The 27,791-nt window shown below is 39.4% G+C and overlaps 1 protein-coding gene across 1 annotated transcript in view; it reads left to right on the top strand.

Annotated features, from left to right (window-relative positions):
• The window catches only part of DNER (delta/notch like EGF repeat containing), a 220,306-nt gene that overhangs the window by 153,161 nt on the left and 39,354 nt on the right, over positions 1 to 27,791 (top strand). The window contains exons 7-8 of the mRNA XM_036421970.2: positions 1,579 to 1,692; positions 12,439 to 12,663. Of these exons, the coding sequence (XP_036277863.1) occupies positions 1,579 to 1,692; positions 12,439 to 12,663 (339 nt within the window). The remainder of the gene's footprint in view (positions 1 to 1,578; positions 1,693 to 12,438; positions 12,664 to 27,791) is intronic.

Raw genomic sequence — 27,791 nt, 5'->3', positions numbered from 1 at the left:
GGCAACAGCAGAGGCCTATTTTTATTTCAGTAGCAAAATCGTGAAGAAAACATAATACACAAAAATAGTTGTGCAGGGAAGGAGAAGGTTTAGGAAAACCACTGATCGATTGCTTTGTTTTTTAATAATAGAACCCAACTGAGGATGCCCCTGCAATTTGCCAATAAACACCAGGTTTTCCTTCATTGGAAGAGTATGGCAATATAGATATTGAGTGGGGGTGCTGGTGGAAGTGGGGTGGGTTTTTGCTATGTTGAAAACAGTCAAAAAACATCACCAGAATGTAGTTTTCCTGGAAGCCATTCTGACATTCACAGGGAGCTTAGCTATTTTCCTTCCATACACTGATAAATTTAAAATTATATTTTTATACTTAAATACACACTAGTATAGAATTAAATACTCTAAGTCTACATCAGACCAGATGTAATCTGGTAGTGAGCTCACTGAATAAGTTTATAGCCCAATGCATTTCCTTGATGGTGTCTGGTCTTCTTCCATCTGCCAGGCTATATGTACTAGCATACAAACTTGATTTTATCTAATGTCATTTCTCAGGGTCAGTTGCTAAAAGTACCAAGCCTCAATTTAGAGCTTCTCCATTCATCTCATATGTCCTTGAAAGACATTCTTTTTTTAAAACAATTTTTTTTATTGATTTCAGAGAGGAAGGAAGAGAGATAGAGAAATAGAAACATCAATGAGGAGAGAGAATCATTGATCAGCTGCCTCCCGCATGCCCCCTATTGGGGATTGAGCCCTCAATCTGGCATATGCCCTTGGCCAGAATAGAAAGAACCCCAGGACCCTTCCGTCTGCAGGCAACACTCCATCCACTGAGGCAAACCAGCCACGGCCTCAAAAGATATTTTTACTATATATCCTGAGGCACAACTTTTCTTATATCCTTTTTGTTTGCTACAATGTTTGTCAAAGAAATTATAAATCTTTGTGATTAATTCCCTATAAGGAGACATCAGTGCTTTCAATGGTCATCTGTCTTTGAGCTAATTATTTCATTTATTTATTGAATATCACAATTATAAATACCTCAGTAATTGAAGTTATATATTCAAATAATTAATTGTAAAATGATCTTTAACTTTCTAGAGGTTGTAAATATTCCGAAGGATTCTGAAAAATGTTCTGAAGGAGCTATTTCTCTGCTTTGTAAAAGGACCAAGTTCTGTTTAATGAATGATGAGAGGCACTGGAACAAAATGAGTGTCTCATTGACCTAAACCAGCATGCTTAACTTCCGCATTAGGGACATTTTGGGCTGGATATTTCTGTTGCTGATGACTGTCCTGTGAATTGTAGGATGGTTAGCAGCATCCCTGGCCTCTGCCCACTAGATGTCAATAGCACCCCCATTGCTGTGACAATAAATGTCTCTAGACATTGCTGGATGTTCTGCGGGGAAAGAATCACCAGTGGAGAACCACTCACCTGAGAAACTCAACCTGGACAGGGCTGCATCACTTAACTCCATCAGTTCATGGGATGGCTCATGGTGGCTTTGGCATAATAAAATACCTCTCTTGTTATTATATAAAATACCTTTCTTATTCTGTTCAGGTTATACTGGAGAGCTTTGCCAGTCCAAGATTGATTATTGTATCCTAAACCCATGCAGAAATGGAGCAACATGCATTTCTAATCTCAGTGGATTCACCTGCCAGTGTCCAGAAGGTAAATATTATTGCCCCAGGAGTACCTTTGTTTTTCATTTTAAATCATGAACTTACTTGATGAGCTTTATACTTTAAATTTTTGAAAAACATTCTATAAGGCTTCCTATTTTGTTCCATTTATTTAAATATATATGTAAATATATATATGTAATTATATATATAATTAGTTTTATGCTAGAATGGCTTAAAATGATGTTTGACTAATAGACATAATCTAGGAATTTCTGTGATTTTTATTTATACATTGAAAATGAATATAATAAAATGGAATTTCCTTCTAATGGTGAATTTCACTTAGGATTCATAATTTGTTAAATTATTGGTTTTTGATGCCAGTTCACATAAAATATATTCAGAGTATAGTTCACCTGCTTTTGATTTTAAATTAACTTTATAACATCTCAGAAATTTTGAGTCACCTGGAAAGCCACATCTTTAGAGCTATTGTTTTTAAAACCTGGTTTTATTGATTTTAGAGAGAGAGGAAGGGAGAGAGGGAAAGAGAGAAAAACATCCATGAGAGAGAGAAACATCAATCAGTTGTCTCCCACATGCACTCCAACCAGGGATCAAACCCGCAACCTGGGTATGTGCCCCAACCAGGAATCAAACCGGCAACTTTCTGGTGCACCAGACAATGTTCCATCCAACTGAGCCATACTAGCCAAGGCTGTAGAGCTAGTTTAAAAAAATTGTTTTGTAAGAGTTTATTTTAACCAAACTGATGACAGCTACTGAGAAGTAAGATCTCAAATGCTTCTTCAGTGCTACTGTTATTGGTAAAAATAGTTTTACATTGTGAAGTTTCACTTGAAGAAGCAGGCGGGTAATCACAGCTATTAAGCTGGTGTTCAAGGAATGAGTTTGTACTTAGAGGAAGTTTTGGTTCTCTTTCTGCTAGGAGGAATGTTATGGAAGGAATTACTTTAAATCTTGGATGTTGCAAGAATAGCATCTATTAGAGTTTTTCCTTCTTAAAACCAGCATGTAGACTCCCGATCCCCTGAAGTGACATTGACAGCCACACAGAATAGCATGCCATCCTCTGTGGAGGGTGCATTTAGCATATGAGTGTGGAAGGAACCATATCTGTGCACGAAATGACCCTAAGCTTCCCCCGACTGTGAGATAGCAGGAAGGCAATGGTACTGGGTGGGTGTTGATAAAAGGCCACTGCCCAGTAACCTGAGGGCTCAGGGCTGCCAGTAGCTGCACCTGTGATTGGCAGTATCTCCTATCGACAGTGTCTCATATTCATTAATGTTGTGAAAACCTGAGCATCAGGTAAAGATGAATCCTGGCTCCTGGCTCCTGCTTACCTGAGTGGGTGCAGGAGCCAGGTGATTGCAGCTGGCCTTGGTGTGTTCCTTTGTAGCTGGATGTGCTTGTGATGACTGTGGTCACAACGGTGATGGAGTTAAATGTGTAGGATGAGTCCTGGTGATGGAGTTAAATGTGTGGGATGAGTCTCGGTGATGGAGTTAAATGTGTGGGATGAGTCCTGGTGATGGAATTAAATGTGTGGGATGAGTCCTGCTCCTCACCCTCCAGTGGAGTCTCTGAAACAAATGGAAAACTTAGAAACACTGGAATGGCTGGTGGCCATACAGCAGCACCCATCATCACTTGTCTGTAGATCACTTCTGAGTTCTTCACAGTGTGCCTCACCCTGCACTCCATGGTAGCCATCCAACTCTGGTTGCAGTCTATGCCATAGCCGAGGGTGGGTTTCAGGGTCACTGGCTACCCAACTGCTAGAAAATCATTAATCCCCCTCTACGACCCAGTTTTTCTTTTATTAGTAGACTAGAGGCCCCGTGCAAGAAATTCTTGCACGGGTAAGATCACTAGCAGCTGTCAGCTGCCAGCCAGGGCCTCCCTTCATTCTATGCTGCCACCTGGTGGTCAGTGCATGCCATAGTGAGTGATCAAACTCCCAAGGGGACACTTTGCACACTAGGCTTTTTATATATCATATATAGATGTGGGAGGTGATGGAACTGCTTCCTTCACAGGGCCATTCTGGGACCAGAAGAGATCTTTGTGTGAGAACTTTACAACCCCAGAATTTAAAGATATTTGTTATTATTGCTTTGCTTGCTACCAGAAAGTAGTTCAATAAATATTAGTTGCTTTATTGTGATTGTTTTTTCTAATAATTATCACTGCCAAACCATTGATATATTTTAATGGGAATTTGAAAATTTCATGCTGGAGCAGTATAGATTGTAGGGGGACAAGAGTGGGAATAAGCAGAAAAGTTTGGGGGCTGTTGTAGAAGTGCAGGAAAGAGATGTTGAAGGATAGGATTTGAGAAGGAGAGAAGCTCATATATTTTAGAGAATTAAGTGCATTTTAATTCTGCAGATATCTAATTATTTATACTTATCATTACTGCCTATTGTATTTGCATACATAAATATCTTTAAATCTGTATATAAGTAAAATCTGAATATTACTTGGAGCCATCATTTTTGCTTCAGCATTCCAATTGTTATCCTCCCTCCCTGGACCTGGTGATTTGAAGAAGTAGAATATCACATAAATTAATGAGGAATAAAAATAAATCAACGGAGATGAAAACATTGTCAGTTCTGCATCTGTGACCATTCTCATCACACAGGGCACCTCTCATATAATCTAATAATCCTCCTGAAATCTACCTGCCATAAAAGGCACATGATAATAGAAGACCAAAGTGAGAATATGAAGCTTCCTATGACATTTCTCCAATGTGTTTTAAAGCAGTGATTGCGTCCATTGGTTGTACTTATAGGCATGTATACAAATCCTTCGGTTGATCTCTTATCTCCCCCAGATCTCCCTACCCTCCCTGCTGTAATTTGACAGTCTGCTTGTTGCTTTACTGTCTTTATATCTGGGGAGGGAGGGTATGTATGGGAGGCGGGGGCAATGTTAAAATATGTACACAGATAATAATTTAATAAAAATAAATAAATAAATAAATAAATAAATAAATAAATAATAAAGCCGTGATTGCCAACTGGTGGTCTTGGACCACTGGTGGTCTGTAAGGTCCAAAAGGTTGTCAACCACTGTTTTCAAGCATGAATGTAAAGATGTTTTATAGTGCTAACCTCCTGAGAGAATTATAGACACATATAATTTATAGTAACTGCTCTTGTACAGCAGCCATGAAGGCATGCATTGTACTAGGCAGTTAGGGACTCCTTTCTTTCAGACCTGTAACTGTTAGAATGCCTCATCAGATTTACTGTCAGACATTGCACATCTTATAACTTGGAAACTCCATTGCCAAAGTGAGAGCTGGTGTCTTTCTCTGACACGGGGACCACTAGACATGATTCTGGTTCTGATGATGCAACAGGAGAGTGGAGTGGTTACAAATGTGTCTTTAGGGTTACACTATGTGTTTGATATTTGGATGTACCTTTATAACTCTTTGCTTCTTTGAGGCTCCTTTTTCTCATTTAGAAAATGGGGGTGATACTGGTACACCCTTTGTAAATAGGTGTGAAAAATAGGACTTAGTCTTGTGCTTGGCAAATAGTAAGTGCTGAATAAATATTAGTGATGATGATGATGATGATGTTGATGATGAAGTTGATGATGATGTTGATGATGATAATGATGCTTATGGAGAATGAATCATATCACCTTGGGTGAGTCATACAATTTTTATCTCTTCCAGACATTGTTTTCTTATAAAATGATGAGGTTTGACTATTACCTTTAAGGAAGCCCATTCCTAAAATTCTTCAATTTATATATATCTGCTTGAGATCCCCTTGCTGAGATGATAAATCCATTTTGTTTATTCAAGTATTGTTTATAGAGAGAAGTTTTAAAACCTCTAAGCACTCTAAGAAAGGTCTGGGTCTGAAACTTAATGTTGAGCCAAAGGCCCTGAAGGTTGAATTCCATTGCTACATGCTCCAAAGATTTATCCAAACTGTTTTTTGTTTTTCTACATTTTATAGTCTTGAGTAATTTAGCTATGTAAATCCTCTTATTCAACTCATGCCAGTGGCTATGCTTCCCATCTTAAAAGGATTTATAGGCAATAGTCACAAGTGTCATAAAAATTATCTTTGAGATTAATGTGTATTGCTCGGGAAGTGGGCATGCTATCCAATAAAGATTTATGAGTTATCCAATTCTAGGATTTGTTTGTTTCCCCCCAGAATCCTGATATCTATGAGTTTGGTAACAGCCATCTCTTAGGACCATATAAAATGGAATGTATTTACGTAAGAAACATGCAACATGTTCTCATACCATGCCTGAATGCAATACTGTTCTTATTCTTTTAAAATTTGGCTTTATCCCTAACTCACCATTTCATTTAGGAATTTTAGCAGCTGTTCCCTTGGAGTTCCCTGTGCTATGTGGTTTCACCTTTTGGAAACAAAATTGGATATGAAGACTTATTAACTAAGTGCAAAATTTTATTTCTATGTTTGGTACATGCTGATTAATTTGTGATTTACAACTAAGTCTTACTTCTTTTTTGTTCCTTACCTCTCTTCTTTTCCCTTAGCACAGTTTCTCTGAGATTATTTAAATAAAAAACACAGAAAGGAATTTTGTTTGCCTGCTTCTCCCATCAGCAGCAGGGGACAGCAGCAGCTCACTTTTAGTAAATGCCTGGGTCCTACCTCTCACTTTGAGCTCTTCCCTTTGGCAACCATTCTGATGCCCAGTTTAGGGCTGGCACATGATAGTCGGAAGTTAGAAAGGCAATCACTCTAGATTCATGTTGATCTACTCAGTTACAAAGAGTCATAATCTACATAGGATATTCTAAGTAGAAAGAAAGATGGGTTAAAAATGCAAGGAGATCCGGAGAGTTCATGATTTGAGGGAGAGTCAATATTTCAGTAAGGCCAAGGAGTGTGGAAAGTGAACATAAATGAGATGTCTGCTCAAGAGGCCCCATCATGAACAGTTTTATAATCCATACTAAGTCTGCTTTTCATTCTGAGGCTACTGGATATCATCTATTTGTGCTGTTCTGCTATCCTTAATTGCAAGCAGTGTGGAGAGTGAATTAAAGGAGGTTGAGACTGGATGTAGGAAATCAGGTGTTTACTAGTGTAATTGAGGTGAGAAGGGAAGAGGGACGATTTGTAGCAATATGAGTAAAGACTGTGGAACAGATTGGTCAATGATTTTACAAGTTATTTCCTCAGTAACATGCAAGGTCTTGAAGCAGTGCCTGGCCTCAGTGACTTTAGGTTATATCTAAATATGTTAGATAAATGAATGCCCAAAGGAAATAGCAGAACTTTCTCATTAAACCTCTAAATTTCAAATGTTAATGACCAATTATTTTTGTTCATATAATTCATCTACTTTAAGTTTCATCTCTTCTGACTTTTATATATTTAGTCAAAACTGGGGAGAAGTTAACTTAATATTTCTCTATTTCCTAATTATTTTTCATTTTCCTGTCTTAGATCTAAATTCATCCTTTTGTTCTGCTAAGAAGTCCTTCAAATAATTTTTACTCTCTCACATGGATTTTCTTAAAAATTAAAAGTCACATTTTAAATGTGATTCTCTTGGGTCTTTTACATCTGATGGTTTTATAATTGCTTTTCCTGCATATTCCCCTTCTCTTTATCACGCATAGCTGTCTGCTTTCTTAGAACTAGAACAAATGTGGTCCCAATTACGTTTTCCATAAACATCAGCCAAAACCTCTTCTCTGATCCCAATATCATTTCTCATCCTTGTCTGCCCAACCAAATCCAGGGCTTTTTTTTTTTTTTTTTTTTTTTTTTTTTTTTTTTTTTTTTTTTTTTTTTTTTTAGGCTCAGTGCAAACCCCAGCTCTCCATGAGGTTTTCCTGGCCTGTGCACCCCTAACAATCATTCCTTCTTTTCAATCACTGCTGCTCTCAGAGCCTGTGCCACACACACTGATCCCATGCTGACAGCCAGGCCTGACCCTCCAACCTCACTTCTTGCTGGAATCATTCCATGTTTGCAGAAGAAAGAAAAAAGTGGCCTCACAATGTTCTCGCGTCATCGCAGATATGTCCTTCTGTCTTCACTGTTAAAAACTAAATTCTTTGAAAGTCAAGTTTTTGCAGACCTCCTTTTTGTTTCCCTTTGCAACTAACTCATCAAGGCACCAAATTTTCTGGATTCACAAACTGTTTTGGATAACTGATTGTTTATATTATCTCTAATCAGAGCAGATAGTGACTAATATTCACCCTTTTCATATTCCTTTATTGTAACTCCCCAAACCTAACCCATACTTCTCAATCAACTTTATTTATTGTGGAATAAATCTATTAGGAAATGTCCTCTGTCACTCGTCCATTTTTCTATCTGCTCAATTATTCCACAAATTTTTACTGTGTGGCCATTCGGCTGGGTGCTGAGCTTCTAGGGTAGGGGTGTCGAACTCAATCAGAGAAGGGGCCAAAATCTAAAATCCAGCCTAAATCGCGAGCCAAATGGTTTACTGAACAGTCATAAACTGTCATTGTGATGGAAACGCAGCGGAGTGCAGTGATGACAGCGCGGTGCGGGCCACATTGCAAGGCCTGGCGGGACGGATTTGGCCCGCGGGCCTTGTGTTTGACACATGTGTTCTAGGGTGAGAGGAACCCAAGTGATTCCTATTCTAAAAGGCCTTGGATCTTGTTGGGGATGAGAAATGGCTATTTTTCTGGTAAAACCAATATACAACTACATCTCACAAAGTCAGGAAAGTGCTGTGAAGGTGGCGAACAGAGTGCTGTGATACAGAACAAGCAAGAAATATATACCTGGAATGGGGCGGTCAGGGAAAGCCTGTCTGTCCATCACTGAAGCTGGGAATTAAAAGGAGCCCTCTGTGTGAGTAGGTTGGAGCAGGAACTTCCAGGCACTGGAATGTTTCAAGGCTCCAGGTGGGAGATGGCTTGTCATTTCTGGGAACTGAAGGGAAGGCAGCATGGCCAGCTCCTGGAAAGAGAGGGCTCAGAGTGGTCAGCTGAGTCAAGGCCGGTAGGACTTGTTGCCCATGGAAGGAAGAAGTGATGATGGTATTTACATTCTAAGAAAATCATTTTCATTGCTATTTGGGAAATGGGTTATAGGGGTAAAATATAACAGGAATGCTCTCCAGAGGAAACTTACAATAGATGAAGGGAAAGATAATTGACTAGAACAGTGGTGGTGAGATGATATAAAACATCTGGATTCACAAACTGTTTTGGAAATAGACCCTGTTACTATCCACTGACTGGTTAGTTATGGGGGTTAAGGGACAAGAAGCAATCAGGTATAGTTTCTAAATGTCTGACTGGAACCATTTGCCAAGACAGTGAAATCATGAGTTCGGTTTTAAGTGCCCATACGTATCATTCCTTCTATATAAAATGATCTTTACAGGGTTAGCAAAAATTCTATTATTACTTTATTCCATATTCCCCCAACCAGACACTTCTGGCATCTAGATAGCTTTCCCCATAGAGTAACTCTATTGTTGTATAATTTAAAGTCTTCCAGAAGTGCTTTCTTTGGGTCTTAAATATGTGATTTCCATAATGTGTATATCTCAAGGGTGCTGATTTCTTTTTTATTTACAGAATAAATGGTCAGCCAGCATATATAAATACTGGTTCAAATATAAAACTTGAAGTAACATCAACTAAGTAAATTATAGTTGTTGGTGTTTTTTTTTTTTTTTTTTGCATTTTCCCTGCATTCCTTAGAGATTTCCTTTGTAGCTCTGTTTTGTTTATTCTCCATTTTAATCCTTTAATACTTCATCCTTTTCTAAACTTCCCCTTATTACAGTGAGTTGTTTTTAAAGCTCTCCACTGTTGGTATTTCTCCCATATGTTTGAGTTTCTCTCTGGAGCTCTGGTATTTTCATTTTAATATTTCCTGATGTCCATCGTATGAGGTTTGTATGACTTGAAATAAAGTATTCCAAACAAGAAATACCACTATCTTCATTATTCTCAATGCATTTTTTTGGTTAACTTATCAAATAGTTTTTTTATTTTCTACCTTCAATTGAGATTATTAATTCAAATATGTTAGCTTCCAGTTAGGACTACATATTATTTCTCCAGTATGGCTAATTTATCAATCTTTTAGTCATTTTAGAAACACTGCTATTGTTATCTTTTACTTATATTATAATACTAGGGGCTTGGTGCACAAGATTCGTGCACTTGGAGGGGGTTCCCTAAGCCCAGCTTGCTCCTCTTGCAAAGTGGGAGCACCATGATGGATTGCCCTGCAGAGGGAGGCCCCCGCCCACCCACTGTAGTGCTGTTGGCCCAGTAGCCTGGGCCTCCTTCTTTGGGGTGATTGATCTCAGAGCTGTGCACCCCCTCCCCCATCGTCCTGGACCTCCCTCTGCTGGTTGATCATGGGGCAATGGCAGGGCCCCCGACCAATCCCATCGCACCCGCCTTGGCTGGCCTGGCGCCAGTGTGTGTCTAGCTTGGTCGTCCAGACAGTTGTTCTGCTATTTGGCCATTCAGTAATTATGCATTTTACGTTTTTGTTATAGATTTCATAAAGCAGTATTCCATTTGCTCTCCTATATTGGGCTCTTTGTGTTTTGGAGTTTGAATGTGTTTATGAATGTGGTTGAACCCATTTGGAGCTCCCAGAGGATGTCAGCTGTTTGTATTCTTACTACCATTTTTATTCAGTCATTCAGCATTGGACTAGGAGCTGTTCTAAGAATTTTGACATATCTTTTTAGAATTCACAACAACTTTATGGAGAAAGTAATTTCAGCCTTGTTTCTGGGGCAGGGCAGTAGTAGACTAGAAGGGTCAGGACTTGCTTTGGTTGCTCAATTTGTCCTATGGTAATAACGGTGTGTTTAAGTGACTCCTTTGCAGTCAGAATGAAATGGAAAACATTTCATGAAGGATAGAACTGTATTCTACTCTAGGCTGTAAGGGGACTCTTGGGAGAATTCAAGTGTTATTAAAACTGATTGTGTAATACATTCTTAGGATTATTTCTAAAATTAAAAACTACCCAAAATGTTATAAAATGTTGGGTAGCATTAGATAATTTTTGAATTTTCTATTTTGGACAGAAGAATATCATGTTGATTATGCCAATTTTTGGATGATGCTTCAGATAATTAAGTCTGGGAACAACTTTTGTATATTCTCCATGTCCTTAACAATATCAACAGAAACTACCAGGATTTTTAGTTCTGCATGCAGATGGGTAAATATAAATTTAAAGGAGATAAAAACCATGAAATAGAATATTATAATAAAAACTGTATATGAGTAAAATTCTTTAACTCTTGTTTCTAAAATTCGAATCTTCATTTAATTTTCAAACTTCTCTTAAAATATTAAAAGAAAAATAGATTTTACCTAAAGCATTGTTAAACATCTACATGGACACACAAGCCTAAAGACTCACACACATAAATATGTAACATTTTAAAAATGAGAAATATTGAAACACACACACACACAAATAAAATAAAAATCACCTATATAATTAAACACATTTATAATGAATACATTTTAGAACATTTATTGAAGTATAATTTACATATCATAGATATCATTCATTTTAAGAGTACAGTTTGATGCATTTTAATAAATACATGGAGTTGTACAACCATCACCACAATCTAACATTAAAACATTTATATCAGACTCATCATGGCTATTTGAAGTCAACCCATCCCAGCCCCAAGCAACCACTGATTTACTTTCTATATCTTTAGATTTGCTTTTTCTGGGCATTTCTTATAAATGAAGTTATGCATTATATGTTGTGTAGCTGGCTTCTTTCACCAATCATAATTTTTTGAAGTTGATTTATGGTGTGTCATGAATCATAACTTAGTTCCTTTCCATTACTGAATAATTTCCTAGAGTATGGATATACCACAGTGTAATTAGTGTAATAACCAACTTAAAATATATATATACATATATTCAAGAACTGCCAAAAGTGGTTGCTTCTAGAGAAGGGAATGGGGGACAAAGGAATAAAGATGGGAGAAAGGTTTTTTATTGTGTTATTTTACATAGGTTTAATTTTTAAAATTCAGGATTATATCTTTACCTTTTAAAGCAAAGTGAGGAATATCTTTCCCCAGCAATGAGTATAAAATAAGAGGTGAAAGCCCTGCACTGACCCCAGTCCCACTTTCTTGAAGGTATCCACTGTTAATATATTTTTGACATCTCTCTGGTCAGGGGTGGGGAATATCTGGCCCACAGGCCACATAAGTCTTGCAAAATCATTTGGTCTGGCCCTGCCAAGGCAACCACAGGCAGGACTTGAAATTCAATAAATCTAGGAGCTTGTTTTTATAGCAACATACATTTAAAAAAAATTCTTTATTGTTTAAGGTGTTACATATGTGTCCTCAACATACATTTATAGTAAGTAAATTATATTAATCGGATGATGTTATAAATATCCACATGGTCATTGATAGGAAAAAGGTTCCCCATCCCTGCATAGTAATACGTAGATACACACATATGTATGCATATGTAAATGTGTTCATGTCCCTGCAGGTCTATACATCTGAGCAAACGTATTTTATATTGCAAAACTGGGAGCACAGGACTTAATATTTTAACCCCCAATTACCCACACTAAAAAGAAAAATCTGCCATACCTTCCTTTGTTTATACCTGCAGACTATTAATGGACTAATTGGCCAATCAATTCACAAGTTTACAAGTTGTTATGTGTAAATACAGTTTGAAAATGTTTAACCCATCCTCCGGGTCTGCGTGTCCTGGCAGGGTACTTCGGCTCGGCCTGCGAAGAGAAGGTGGACCCGTGCGCCTCATCGCCCTGCCAGAACAACGGGACCTGCTACGCCGACGGGGTGCGCTTTGGCTGCAGCTGCAGCGCCGGCTTCACCGGCCCCGCCTGTGCTCAGCTGGTGGACTTCTGCGCGCTCAGCCCCTGCGCTCACGGCACCTGCCGCAGCGTGGGCACCAGCTACAAGTGCCTCTGTGACCCAGGTGGGTACCAGCCGTCACCGTAGGTCCTTCACGCCGAAATCTCAGACTTCTGACTCTCGCTTGCACTGAGCAAATGCTGGTCTGCTGAATATGCTGACTTGTCCGTGTAATTGACCTCCACTCATTTATGACACACTTTTTTTGTAGACTTACTCTTGGCAGGGTTTGAAAAATACCCTTTCCCCTTTTTATGAGCACTTCACGATCGTAGAACAATAAAAAACACACACAAGTAAGCGAAATACAGAAAATTAAAAACAGGCCTGATCTTATAGCAGCTTAATTATCTTTTTAAACACTTTATTAAAGGTCATTCTACAGCTTTGGCTATATTGCATATCTTTTAATACTGGGTTCTTAGGTTAATGGGATATATTTTTCTGTTTTAATGCACATAAAAAACCGAATGCTCTCTGTTCAGAATTTTATCCTCCAGTAAAATTCATACTCCATGCACACTATGTTATAGCAACTGCAGCTGCCTGTGTGAATGTTCAAAAGTTCTATCACTTATTTTCCAGATGTGTTCTGCATTGTCCTGCTTTTTTTTTATGTGTGTGAGTTTTGATAATCAGAGTCATAGTGGTTACTAGTCAGTCTTTGTCTGCACTGCCTCCTGGTGTGGTCTGAAAACAGCGCCTGTTCATTTTCTTTCCTCTGCTTCATTTCTGCCCGGGTCTCTATCCTTGCACTAGCTCGCTCTTTAGAATACTGCCAGCATGATTTCCCACGAGCGTCCCTGACCCATCAGCACGGGTGGCCAATTCCCCGGTTTTGCTTGACTCCTGGTTCTGCTCATGCAGTATTCTCCCATGGATGCCTTCTCCTCTGTCTCCCATGTCACCTGCAAACTTCTGCTGGGGCTGAATCAGCTTTCCTTCCCTTGAGTTCCAGATATCACCCAGTATCACTTGTCTTGTCTTTAAAACATATTTCTTATCTTTGTATGTGTCTTCCCCCCTGGGGTAAGAGGAAGTGTGTGTGTGTGTGTGTTTTAAATAATTAACTTATTTATTTAAATATATTTTTATTGATTTCAGAGAGGGAGAGAGGGAAAGAGAGATAGAAACATCAATGATGAGAGAGAATCATTGATCAGTTGCCTCCTACACAACCCCCAACTGGGGATCAAGCCGGCAACCTGGGCATGTGCCCTGACTAGGAATTAAACCATGACCTCCTGGTTCATAGGTCGATACTCAACCACTGAGCCATGGCAGTCTGCAGGAAGTGTGTTTTATTGGTAACTTTTATATAACAACTAGAGGCCTGGGGCACAACATTCATGCACTGGAGGGGGTCCCTCAGCCTTGCCTGAGCCCTCTCGACAAGACCAAAGGCAGTTTCATTTTCTCCTTCCCTTCTCCTCTGACTTCCTTTCTTAACCACGGGAAAATTTCCCTTGTATTTTAGTTGGCTTATTTTTAAACATTTAAATATAGTTACCCTATATAATAAAAGCATAGTATGCAAATTGTCCCCTTGCCTGGGAGGTCATCTGGGAGTTCAACCAGGGAATGGGCTGGCCAGGAGAAGGGAGGGAGTCCTGGCCAGTAGCTGTCAGCTTCTAGGGACCCTACCAATGCACAACTTTTGTGCACTGGTCCTCTAGTTTAACTATAAAATGCTACTTAATATGCTTCAATATTATTAAGATGTTGTATAACAATAATACATAAAGACAGGTTTCAGCTTGGGTGAGGAGGCTGACATGGTCCTAAATGGAAACTATTCTGCTAGGGTTTTTCTCTCCATCCTAGGAGAAGTGGCCGAAGTGGGTAGAGGATCTCCCACTGAGATCCCCACTTATTGACTGTCACCATAGGAAATTACCATCTTGCGGCTTCAGTTTTCATTTTCATAAATAACATCTTAAATGCTAGTCAATTCAATTACAGTTGGGTCCCAGATTAGATCTGGCACAGGTTGTGACCATGTTCTTCTGTTGTGTGGGAGCATGGGGCACATTTTCTGGCATGGAGTAGTATGAGCTGTTCCCCTTTATTTCCATCCATGGAAATTTCTCCTCAAGCTATGAGGTGGGAGGGGGTATCTCTTGTTTAAATTCCTCTTTTCTGTCCTGTTGCTCTTTGCTCAAACTTCATTCATGTCCATTCAGAGCATTTAGCTTGGTACTAGCCAGTATCCAGCCTCTAAGTGGCCTTGAAAAGCTGAAGAAGCATGTATTTCATCTCATGATACCTTCTGGACTCTCATTGAATTTGGGAGACAGAATTCCTTTCTGAGGGGTTGCTTCCTCCAATCATTAGGTGACATTATGTGAAAAAATATATCTTAATATCTAATAAGAATTTACATTTTAGGAGGCGAAAATGACAATACTCTGAATGTGAAATTTCTAGTCTTAATCTTTTGGAGCATGTAATTGCTTTCCTACTAGTTTGCATAACAGAAGACCCTTGTGAGAATAGGTGAAATGGGGTGTCTAGCTGAAGCGTGGCCGGCCTGATCACCTTCATAGAGAGCACACGGATCCCATTCCTAGAAAGGCAGCGGGTTGAAACCGTGCCAGCTTGATAATGAGTTGCCAGCTAACAAAATGTCATTTGAGTGACTGCAATCAGATCTGCCAGGTGCTTTATTTTTAAAGCTCATTTTGAGCTTATTAGGCTGGGGATTTCGGATGCGATTTTAATATCAAATAATAAAACGTCAGCCCTGTGTAATCACTGAGATGTTATCTTTCAGTGATGCTGCTAAGTGACAGGCCACATGTACTCTAAAAATATAGCAAATTTAAATCTCTCAAAGGCTGGAAATAGTGAGAATGTGGAGCCCTGCAAACATTATGGGAGGCAGTGCTGCTGTGTAGAGAGTCACCCGCCAGCATGAAATCACCTGTGTAGGTGACAGCCATGTGTTTCATGGGTTCTTGGTATAATGGTGGCATTTGGAGATGCCATTTGGATGCTGACCAATACCAGAAGGAATCCCTGGTGAAGAGGGAGATGGTTTGCCTGGGTTCACTGGTCCTTGGCCCTGCCTCATACACTTGTTATTATTCTAACCTTATTCGTTGAATTAAATTAACCCTGACACTTAGAATATGCCTTACGTTACTGTTGAAGGAATTTAAAATATACTCATTAGAGAATTTTTACATGGAAATATAAGTATCCTGTTTCCCCGAAAATAAGACAGTGTCTTATATTAATTTTTTTCTCCCAAAGTTGCGCTGGGTCTTATTTTCAGGGGATGTCTTATCTTTTCATGCACTAGGTCTTATTTTTGGAGGATGTCTTATTTTCAGGGAAACACGGTAGTAGTTTTTATTTTCATGAATAATCTTAGATGTTCAGGAATTGTTACAGACTAGGGACAAGTTGCCCATTGTGTATCCATACGTATTCTTCTTCACTATAGGTCTTCCAGACTTTACAAGAAAGGAAGGTTAGACTTTTTTTCCAAATGAAATTTTTTAAAAAGGAAACTGCACGATTTCGTGTACTGTTTTCTTTCTTTTTTTTTTCATATGCTCTACATGTGGGCTGCATTACTGGGATGTGAGGGCTAAAGACACAGCTGGCATTTCTGCCTTCTGTTTAATGTAGACTTGATGCTATCAGCACTGTGATTAATGTCTGCTGGAAACAGAATCTAAGGTAAGACTTCAATGGTTAGGATTTTAATAGCCATTCAACAGCTATAAAGAAAAAAATACAACTGCAAAGATCTGAAGACATCTATCTCACTAATGAATACCAATGGCATTTAGATTCTTGGATAAATACTGTGGACAACTGACACCTTTTACTAACCGGAAAACTTTGCCAGGTTTACTACAATGGAGCCAGTTCTCGCATTTAACATGCTCTAGGAGGGGCCTGATCTACATGTCGCGTTCTTCTTGAGAGGTGTAGCTCATATGGAATATATTGTCTCCTTTCCCCACATCCTAATCTTAGTACCAGGCCTTTCCTTTGTTATGTTCCAAACCATAGCAGCCCACCATCGGGATCCCAAGTAGAAGCCTGTCTACCTAACCACAGCTGTCATAATTCTTTATAATCTGTACTTTCCCTAAGAAAAAGTTTAAATCTTCACATTGTTAAAGGTGAAGCTCCTCATATCTGGGAGCTTGTTGGACATTCACAGGCAAACCTTGGAGTTGTTGGTTCTGTGCTCACAGCCTGGCATTGTGTCTCCTGTTGGACATAAGGATGTAAGCATTCACATACAACATTGGCATTAGGCATGGTCACTCGTAGGCCATAACCAAGTGAGACAAACAAGGCCATTTCATAATTTTGTCTAAGTACAGATAAAAATAAAATATTAAACATCTCCTGCACTTATAAATAAGTCAATAAATAAGTCAAAGGCCAGCTGGATCTTCACCAATTGCAGCTTCAGTCTTGCTCTGCCTGCCCTCTCTATAGTTAAGACTTGAGATACCTAAGTGTAGAAATGCTACATCCTGATGGTGTTCTGAACTTCTTCCATGACCATTCTTCCTCTCCATTATGTTTAGAATCTAGTTCTGGGGGGCATTTATGGGGGACCTATGATATTCACCTTGTTAAGGCTAGTGACCCGAGGGATTAATCCGAGGGATCGAAGGACACTGGTAATGAGTCAAGGGCACTGGCTGGTGCAGCATATGGAATTTTTATGAGATTCCTGACATTAAAAATCTTTTCACAAGGCTGCTCACTTAACCTTGCTTTAAATGGCTCATCCATATGTATGAAAGTGTTAATGAACTTGCCTTTAATTAGAAGGGATTTCTGTTTCCTCTGCTCCTGGCTTCCCCTTAAAATTCAAATAGTTCAAAACACATTCTTGACAGAACAGTTGTTGTAAAGGTATGAAATTTACCTACTGGCAGCAGGATGTAGCACAGTCTGTGAGCAAATCATTTCACATCATCTTAGCTGGAAGGAAGGTCAGAAATGGCAACTGTTATCCATTGATGTCACTAACCAGAACATTTCTGAGGACGGCTCTGTTTGAAGCACTAGGCAGTGACTAAATTTGGGAAATTCTCATTAAGCTCATGGCTGTGGAGGTCATGTGGGGACTTATTTAAAACTATTTTGTGACTAAGCTACTGCCTCTTATTTTGTTCTGTGGTTGAAAATTATGATCCTGTGGCTAACATTTTTCACGCATCTGGAATGAGACCTGAAATTTGGCATGCCTTGCCTTCTCCCCAGGTGTGATGGAAAGGGGTCCGGGCTTAGAGTTAAGAAGAGGGCTTAGAGTTAAGAAGAGCTGAACTTAAGTCCCAGCTTTATCACTGAATAGCCATGCAATTGGCCTCTGTTAGTCTTGGTTTTTCTTTTTCTTTCTTTCTTTCTTTCTTTCTTTCTTTCTTTCTTTCTTTCTTTCTTTTTTTTTTTTAAATGGGGATAAATGTAACAAAGCTCAAGTGAGATGATGCATGTGATCATGCCCTTTAGAATCTCTAAGAGGATGATGCCAATGACAGATACTCCCCTTTTCCTGGGAAGACCATTGAGAAATTATTAAATATGTGCTCTGATTCTTCTCTTGTGAGGTTAAAGTTTGAAGTTGGACTAAAGGTGGGATCAATTTTCATGGCCATGCCAGGCATTCTTGAATAATGAGTCCAAGTCCTACTTCTTATGGAATTAAAGGATTGTTCACTGCCTTGGCCCTTGTGATTGATAAATATAATATTTCAGTGCCAGGAGCTGGGCAGAGCTCTTTAACTAAATGGCTCTCAAATCCCTAGAATTCTTGTGAAGTGGGATGCAAGGTTGTTGGATTTCTCCACCCATAACTTCAGAGCTAGTTAAGCATGAAGCTGGGCTGGGATCTGGAGCTTCTGTTATGTTAGAGTCAATAGGAAATGAGGTCAAATTGTGACCCTGACTCCCAGTTGTGAATAGCTGACTGAAAAATGAAACATTTTACCAGATTTCTAAGTGGTACTTGTCTGAATAGACACCTTGAATGAATCCATCAAATTGAGATTCATCAAAACGTTGATTTAGCTCTGTTGACCCAGGTAATGCACTTTATCCATGCTGGCATCACCCCGAGTAGCTTCCATCTATGAGAACTTCCTACATTGAGACTGTGCTAAGTCCTTGACAAACATTTTCTTTTACTTAACCCAGATAATAGTATTGCTATTGAAGGAGGTGGAGGTGATAAAACCCCCAGTCTGCTTGATAATAAAGCTCTCAACCAATAGGCTAGACTTAGTAGGAGCCTAGTTGTGGCCCCCAAGTTAATGTGTGATCCTGGACGCTTACTTATGCTTGAGCCAATCACAAGAAAAAGCTTCTAGACTCCCCTTACCTAGGAACAGCTCTTTTCAAAATGCCTCTGAGGTGTCTATGTGGACACCTCAAAGGCATTTTGAAAAGTGGCCTCAGCTGTAATCCTAAGAGTGGCTCTTGACCAATAGTTTCTTACTTCTCAGCACAGAGAAGCACAAGGCTGACTTCCAAGGAAATTGAACTGCCTGGCAGTAGGGGGCCCTCTTCTGCTTTTGTTTTATTGCAGATTCAACTGCTTCAGAATTGATGCTGCGGGCAACCTGTGACTGAAACTTACAGTTTCATTTGACTTGGTGTCTGCTGTATGCACCCAGTTAAAGAAATAACGGACACAGCCACATGATGCATCACCTTAGACAGTCAGTCTCCCTCTCTCTCTCTCCCTCCCCCCCTCTCTCTCTTTCTCTCTCTGTCTGTCTGTCTGTCTTTTTTTTTTTTTTTTTTTTTGTTAATCCTCACCTGATATTTTTCCCATTGATTTTTAGAAAGAGTGGAAGAGAGGGAGGGAATTGGGTGAAGGAAAGAAAAAGAGAAAGGGGGGTGGGTGGAGAAACATTGACCTGAGAGAGACATATTGATTGGTTGCCTCCTGTGCATGCCCCAGACCAGGGTGGGGTTCAAATCTTGACTAGGAATTGAACCCACAACCCTTCAGAGCCTAGGCAGATTCTCTACCCAATGAAAAACACTGACCAGGTTGGCAGTCTTTTTTGATGGGTGCTTTCCACTCTGGAGTCCCCAATGCCTAGTAGCAATTTGATATTTTTTAAAAAATATATATTTTATTACCACCTGGGTCTCTGAAAGCCTCCCATGTTGATTATTGCATTGTATTGATGGACTCATTTGTTGCTGTTTCTTTTTACCTGGCACTGGTGACATCCCTGAACTATTCTTTCCTCTTCATATGTAACTTTTGTAATTCTTTTTAGTTCACTTCCTTGAGATAACTCTGATGTCCTCCCCTTTCAACATGACTCCTTTGCACAGGACTAGCTCAGTGTCGATGGGTCTCACAATCCTGGGGCTGGAAACCCTATGACAATGTGCTGTTCCAGGTGATGTCTGAGCTGTATTGTGACTGGGGGTGACACGCACCCTGAGTCCCAATTAGACAACAGATAATGAGATTTGTCTGCATGTTCTACTTTTCTTCTGACCTGCTAGCCTTCAATATGCTTTGGGTTCTTCATTGACTCAGCTTTGTATGAAAACCTGGGGACAGTGCCCTGCATTTCTTCCATTTCTAAAATCACAGCCATTAATTTTCAATTTGAAAGTAAATGATGAAAGTTGCTTCATATACTGAGTGGTTTTACAAAATTGCCTCCGTTTTAATGAAGATTCAGAGCTCTTAGTTTTATCTGAGTGGATTGATAGGCAACCTCTTTTTTAGTTCTAGGACATTGTCACTTCAAAGCACTTATTGATTTTGTAGAACAGCATGTCCTTTTGTGTGTAATGAAGGACCTTCTTATACAGTGTCACACTGTTCCACTAAAAACCCTATTTTATTTGATAGGGGTTGCCTGGGCAGATGCTTAGCTGTTTGGACTGTAGTCTTAGTGATATGTTGATAATTACCAGGGGTCATGTTTCATTTTTTTTCTTCTACCAGATAGTTTGTAATGATATAGATCAGAGTCAAGGTCCCAAGTCATTGGTAAATGTTTATTTTAGGTTGGCTAAGCCCAACTGAAAGCAAGAAATGTATAGTGCCTGGCTGTATGATTTTGGGATAATTCTCCTTTATTCACCATTACCTAAAAATATATTTCCTTCTAGTTCTATGATGCCTACAAGTTTATATCTTTGGCTTTATTCCTTTAGGTTAGGCATTGTCTCTTGTAATTAAACCTTCGTATATCAGTTAGTTCTTCCTATAACAAATGACTTCAAACCTAGTGGCTTGATATGACCATTTATTGCTTATAATTCTATGGTTGATAATTTAGGCATGGCTTTACTGGACTATCTCTTCTCTGCTCCATGTGGTGTTGGGCATATTCACTTACACCTTTGTAGTCAGCTAGATGCTGACTGGTCCCGGATGTCCTCACTCGTGTGCCTGGTAGTTGGCTGGAGTGATGGGGAAACTGGGCCATGTATCTCTCATCATCTAGCAGATCAGTTTGGACTCCTTCACATGGAAGCTGGGTTCCAAAAACAGCAAGAAAGGATAAGAACCAATACATATACTTTTTAAAATATATATATATATATATATATATATAATTTTATTGATTTTTTACAGAGAGGAAGAGAGAGGGACAGAGAGTTAGAAACATCGATGAGAAAGAAACATCGACCAGCTGCCTCCTGCACCCCCCCACTAGGGATGTGCCTGCAACCAAGGTACATGCCCTTGACCAGAATCAAACCTGGGACCCTTCAGTCCACAAGCCGACGCTCTATCCATTGAGCCAAACCAGTTTTGGCTCAATACATATACTTTAAAAATATATATTGTTATTGATTTCAGAGAGGAAGGGAAAGGGAGAAAAATAGAAACATCAATGATGAGAGAGAATCATTGAAATGCTGCCTTCTGCAGGCCCCACACTGGGGATTGAGCCCACAACCCAGGCATATGCCCTGACTGGGAATAGAACCATGACCTGGTTCATAGCTCAACACTCAACCACTGAGCCACACTGGCTGGGGCCCAGTACATACTCTTTTTAAAGATGCTTCTTTTTTTATGTTTGCTACTGTCATTGTCATAAGCAAGTCACAGGGCAAGCCCATAGGCTCCATTTCTTGATGGGAAGAGCTACAAAGAATTTGTGGCCATTTTTTTCCAGTCTACCACAATTTAAAACTTAAATATGTAAAGAATGTAAATAAGTTTGCGTATACACACGCGAGCGCACACACACACATACATATATACAAATACAAGAGATCAAGAAGGAAAGTTGAAAAACAAAGTATTATATATAGGCATCAATTGCTTGAGGGAAAAGAGATGAGGCCACACTGTACTTGCTGCTCAAGTGATAAGGAATGTCTGTGAGTCAACAGCTTTTCTCACTTCATAAAATTCTGTGTAATTGAACCTCACCCCTGCTTATTTCGAGGAAGTTTTATTTTCTACTTTAGATTATTACTGTACATATTACGCTAGGATCTTAAGTCAACAAACAAAATACACACTTTTGATTTTCCACTGCATTATGACCTCTTAAATGAAGATATGTCTCATTTTTAGGCATCTTTAATATTTATTCAGTAGAAGCAATAGGATGAGAATTCGGGATTTACTTGAATAGTTGGGTTCTGACTCCAATTTATTTGCACTTTGAAATTTTCTTTGCAATGCAGTTGCCTCAAGCTGCAGTTCCGGTAGTTAATTTTAGCTTTAGCTGAAGTCCTGACTGAGTCAGCTTCAGCACTTATGAGTTTGCAACCTTTAGGGATGGTTGCCAAGTGGGAGATAGGTGCTTCTAAAAATGTTCCCGAGTGACTATGAGAACTTTGCTTGGTGTTTAACAATCTTTAGGATTCAGCTTATTTCCTTGAGAATGGCAATGACTAATAGGGAGTTAGAGGATTGCACTTTTGCATTGTGCCTTTGAATGTCCCCTACTTGATATGAGGGTGATATGAGGGTGAAAATACCCCACTCCCTGCCCCAGGGGAAGGGGAAGTATCTATGATCTGCATTGCATATTCCATGCACCATTTTTTTCTGGAAAAAAAGCAATCACAATGTTTTGTCTTCCATCACGCAAGTCCTTTGGTACCAAACTATGTATCCATGAGGATGCCTTTTGTCAATAGAAAACAGCACAATTTTGTTAGATCACATTTCTCGATTGTTGGTTTGTAAAATTTATTATTGCATATTGTCTATTATTTTAAAAATTAAAAAAATTCAGCTTTATTGAGATACAATTGACATGTAACATTATTAAGGTGCATAATATGTTGATTTGATATACTTATATATTGCAAAATGATTACCACCAAAGTACTAATTAACGTTTTCATAGTTACCACTTGTTTTCTGTGGTGAGAACATTTAAGATTACAATCTTTTTAAAAACATATATTTTATTGATATTTTACAGAGAGGAAGGGAGAGAGATAGAAAGTTAGAAACATCAATGAGAGTCATCGATCAGCTGCCTCTTGCACGCCCCCTACTTGGGATGTGCCCGCAACCAAGGTACATGCCTTTGATTGGATTCAAACCTGGGACATTTGAGTCCGCAGGCTGATGCTCTATCCACTGAGTCAAACCAGTTTTGGCTAAGATTACAATCTTGGCAGTCTTCTAGTATGTAATACAATATTATTAGTTATAATCACCATTCTGTACATTAGACCCCCAGAACTTACTCATCTTAAAACTGGAAGTTTGTACTCTTTGACCAGCATCTCCCCATTTCCCCCACTGCCAGCTCCTGGTCACCACCATTCTATTCTGTGTTACTATGAGTTGTCTGTGTTCCTTTCTGCTGAATGCTCTTACTGTGGGTCAGGGAAGCTGGATCATGGAAGTGAAGAAAACTATGCTCACCAATCTGAATTTAAGTTTATTTCTTCTCATTCTGAGTAGGAATGTATGACTCGCAGTCACACAGGGAGGACTATAAATGTCACTTCCATGCCCTTACGTTTCCTCATTTTGGCCTTTCTTTTCTGATTTGGCATTTGCTGTCATCTTGAGATTTCTATGCATTCCTTTCCCTCCTTAAGCAAACTCTACCCAAGAGGAGTGCAATTTCATTTAGTCCATGTGTCTGTGGCTGGCAGGCCCTTTGTGTGCTTCACTGTTGGTTTGTTTCTATGCCTGTGACGGGTACATGTTCTGACTGCTTGTTTTACTGTTGGTTTGTTGATATGCTGAGGGGAAGCCATGGCTATTAAAAACATTTCCATGCTAGCCCTGGGTAGCTCAGATGGTTAGTGTCATTCCCATACACCAAGGTTGTGGTTTCAATCCCTGGTTCAGGGCACATAGAAAAATCAACCAATGAATGCATAAATAAGTGAAACAGCAAATCTCTCTCTCTCTCTCTCTCTCTCTCTCTCTCTCTCTCTCTCTCTCTCTCTCTCTCTGTCTCTCTCTCTCTGTCTCTCTCTCTCTCTTTCTCTCTCTCTCTCTCTCCCCCCCCTTCCTTTCTCTTACAAAAACAACCACCCACACATTACCATTCCATATTCAGCACTTGCTATAGGTACCCTGTTTCCCTGAAAATAAGACAGTGTCTTATATTAATTTTTGCTCCCAAAGATGCGCTAGGTCTTATTTTCAGGGATGTCTTATTTTTCCATGAAGAAGAATACGGTATACATTTATTGTTAAATGAAAATAAAGGAAATTCATTACCTATATACGGTATGGTAGTACGGTAGTTGTCAACACAAACCAGACAAACTGTGAATCCCACAGTATCAAGAATTTACTCATTTATTCAATGACAATCATGTCATCATCTTCTGGAACATCATCATAACAATCCAATTCCTGAATTTCCTGGTGAATTTCTTGTGACTCCATTTCTTTCCGAATCAGTGGACCAAATCTCTCATGTTTAGCCTAGGGGGGGCCTTATTTTCGGGGGATGCCTTATATTTCACTCAAAAGGAAACCTGTAAGTAGGTCTTGTTTTTCAGAGGATGTCATATTTTCGGTTAAACATGGTAATTGTTACCATTTCCCTGCATCAGAAGTTGTGGGAGATGTTGTGTTCTTTGCTAATCTGTAGCTCAGATTTAAGTGTGCATCATAATCTGGTAGAGGGTAATTAAAATCTCAGAGTTTTAGGCACCTCCCACAGTTTCTGATTCAGTAGGTCTCACATAGGGCCTGGGGTCTTGCATTTCTAACAAGTTCCCTGGTGATGCTGTTGCTACTGGTCCACAGGTCCCACTGTGAGACCCACTGGTCTAGTGGGATGAACACAGACACAAGCCCTTTTGGAGGGCAAACACTTCAAAAGAACATGCTGTGATAACTGGATAAGGGGTAATTAAAATCAAATTTAACCAATGGTTTGTAAAAAAAGTTGAATGACATATTTTAGAACTTTTTTTCTCTTTCTCTCAAAAGTGCTGCAATAGAATATTAAATTCTGATTTTGCCCCAATCCTCTTCTGTTGCTTGTGGTGGGCTCTTTGTCCAGGTAGATACATTTTATACTGAAAACCCCTAGAATATAAGGGCTGTAAGTTATATTTTCTTTTCCAAATCTGCTCATCATGCTTCTTACCTTGACTATAACCCAAACCACTTTCCCATGTATATATACTAGTAAACATGCTAATCAATTGAGCTTATGGGATTATTTCATTAAAGCATCTTATTGTTTATAGGTAAACACACATACCACAATAATCTTTAAAATCAACTTGTAAAATATTATCTTGTCACACTTAATCTTGAATCTGAGTGCTTTTGTTATGATGTTGCGAGCACTTGCATTTTTAAATGTAATTTTTATAGTTAGTAAGAAAAATAGACTTTCTTATAATGGAAAATTTTAACTGCAGCTTAGAGGTAAATTTGTTTGTAAGCCATAAGCAAATATATGAATGTTAAGTTTTATTATTAAAGCAAATGACATTTCTTCTTTAAGTATTTGCATTCTGGTGCTCTATAGTTCCCTTGTGTAAAACAAATCCTTATATTTAAATATATCTATCTTTTGTTAAACTCTTGAGTAACCTTTTCTTTCCCTTTCTTTTAGCCGGTATAGATCATAGGTAGAATCCACCCTCTAGTGGCCAAAAGAATCATGAAAAAAGGACATTTGTAAGACAAGGCTAAAAAGTCCTACGAAGAGATTGATTTTTTTTCCTTTGGTTCAACCTTGTTCTGGAGGCAAATGCAGTTGGCATTTTACATTTATTTGGATGATCATTTGCCATCTTCCTCCTTTAAATGGCCCCAGTAGAGCACTGTGTCTGTTTTTGCACAGCCTCCGAGCCCCAGTGATGAGTGCAGTACCTGGCACATAGTGGGTGATTAACAACTATTTGCTGAATTAAAGAATGAATTGATGGATGAGGCAAACAGCAGACCCAGGGATCGCCAGCCTTCCCTCATGACTAGTGAAGGCAGTGATAGAGAACCAACGCCTGAACACTTGGGATAGGACTTAGAATAGGTTCTCCATTATTCACCCATTCTTTCAGCAGCCCAGGGAAGTAGGTGAAATTTGTAGATGGCTCAGTTGGAGAACCTAAAACTTTATTTTAGCCTCTATTTTACTCTCCTTTCAACTTAATGTTTATGAGAACCATAACAATGGAAATATTGACTGATTTGGGTCATTTCACAGATATTTCCTCTCTGGCCACAATGCCCCTCACAATGAAAGGATAAGAAATTAGGGAGCAAAAGAAGCAACATCAGCAGTCACCATTTTGCACATACCTGCTAAAGCTCTGTGTTCACTTGCACAGCTTCCTCATGTCCATAGGTAGTCTCTATTTGTGTGTGCGTGTGCGTGTGTGTGCGTGTGTGTGTGTGTGTGTGTGTGTTTGTGTGTGTGTGTGTAATAGGAAAGTGTAGTTATCCCACAGAAGCCGGGAAGATCTCACTCAGTACACAGGTCAATTTAGAGCAGAGCATCTGCATGCTTGATACATTTTTTCCCTGCTCTTAAAACAATTCCTATTGTGAACACACCAGCAAAGAGACAGAATGCGATGGACATACACACACACACACACACACACACACACACACACACACACACACAGTTTCCTCTGCAGCAAAACTTTCTGTTCAGTAAAATGAATGTGCTGCCTGGGACAGTCCAGTTCTGAAGGGCTCTGTGGCAATCAGTGAGTTTAGCCAGAATTTGGAAGCTCACAGTCAATCACAGTATTATAATAGAACTATTTTCTCATTGTCCACTTTAACTACTATGTGTGAGGTGTTTGGAAGACTTGGTTTCCTGGGGACTGGCCTAGACTTGAATCAGGGAGTCTTGGGTTCTCACATTTATCCATTCAACCTGAAATGAGGGAACCATCTGTGGAGATGCAACACAGTCTTAAAGATAATGCTCCCCCTTTCTCCACTCTTTGGATCTTAAAGTGAAACAGCAAAAAAAAAAAAACTCTCATCAAACAAAACTCCCCAAATGCTTCACATTCACTCTCCCCTTGAATTAGGTCTGTGCTAGGGGAGTGAGCAGCCTGGCCTGGACACACACACACACCAGTGTTTTTGGAAGGTCCTTCTAGCTTGCTTTTCCTGAGCCAGTGGGAAGTGCAGGGAGGCCCCTGGGGTGATACAAATATGACTTGTCCCAATTTGTCACCCAGAGTGTGAAAGCCATCTGGTTAGAGCTAGAGTCGTGGAGTTTGGGGTTTTTCAGAGTGGGATGTGATGGATGAAGGGCACAAGAGCTCTCAAATAAACCCAGTGTGGGGCAAGACAACAATGGTGTTGTCTTGGGACAGTGTTGAGAAGATAGAGATCAAGGGCCTCTTGAAACCTGGAGGCAGCAGTCTGTACTACTTGGTCATGGTGGTCCTACCACACTAATCCTCTTGGTAATGCATTTGGGGGACAACCTAGGACAGTAGGAAGAACACACAGGAACAACTGTGTGGCCTTAAGCACTTTTTTTTTTCCACTCTGACTCTTAATGCCTCATGTATAAATCGGGACTAGTCATGGCTATGATTTTGTCATGGGGATTAAACAAGTTAACACACACAAAAGACATAATATAAGCAGATGCTGCTAACTTGCTTGAAGTCCTTGTGAAGACTCTGCCATTTAGCTTTATACCCCTGGTACCTGGAAGTTCCAGGCACATCACAGGCACATCTTAAATGTGTGCTGATTTAATCAATGCCGTTTTGGGTGCTTAGGCACTATTATTATAT

This window comes from Pipistrellus kuhlii, unplaced genomic scaffold, assembly GCF_014108245.1.
Source record: "Pipistrellus kuhlii isolate mPipKuh1 unplaced genomic scaffold, mPipKuh1.p scaffold_m20_p_7, whole genome shotgun sequence".
Classification (NCBI taxonomy): Eukaryota; Metazoa; Chordata; class Mammalia; order Chiroptera; family Vespertilionidae; genus Pipistrellus; species Pipistrellus kuhlii.
Note: the sequence above shows the minus strand (reverse complement) of the source record. Positions and strands in the feature narration are given on the sequence as shown.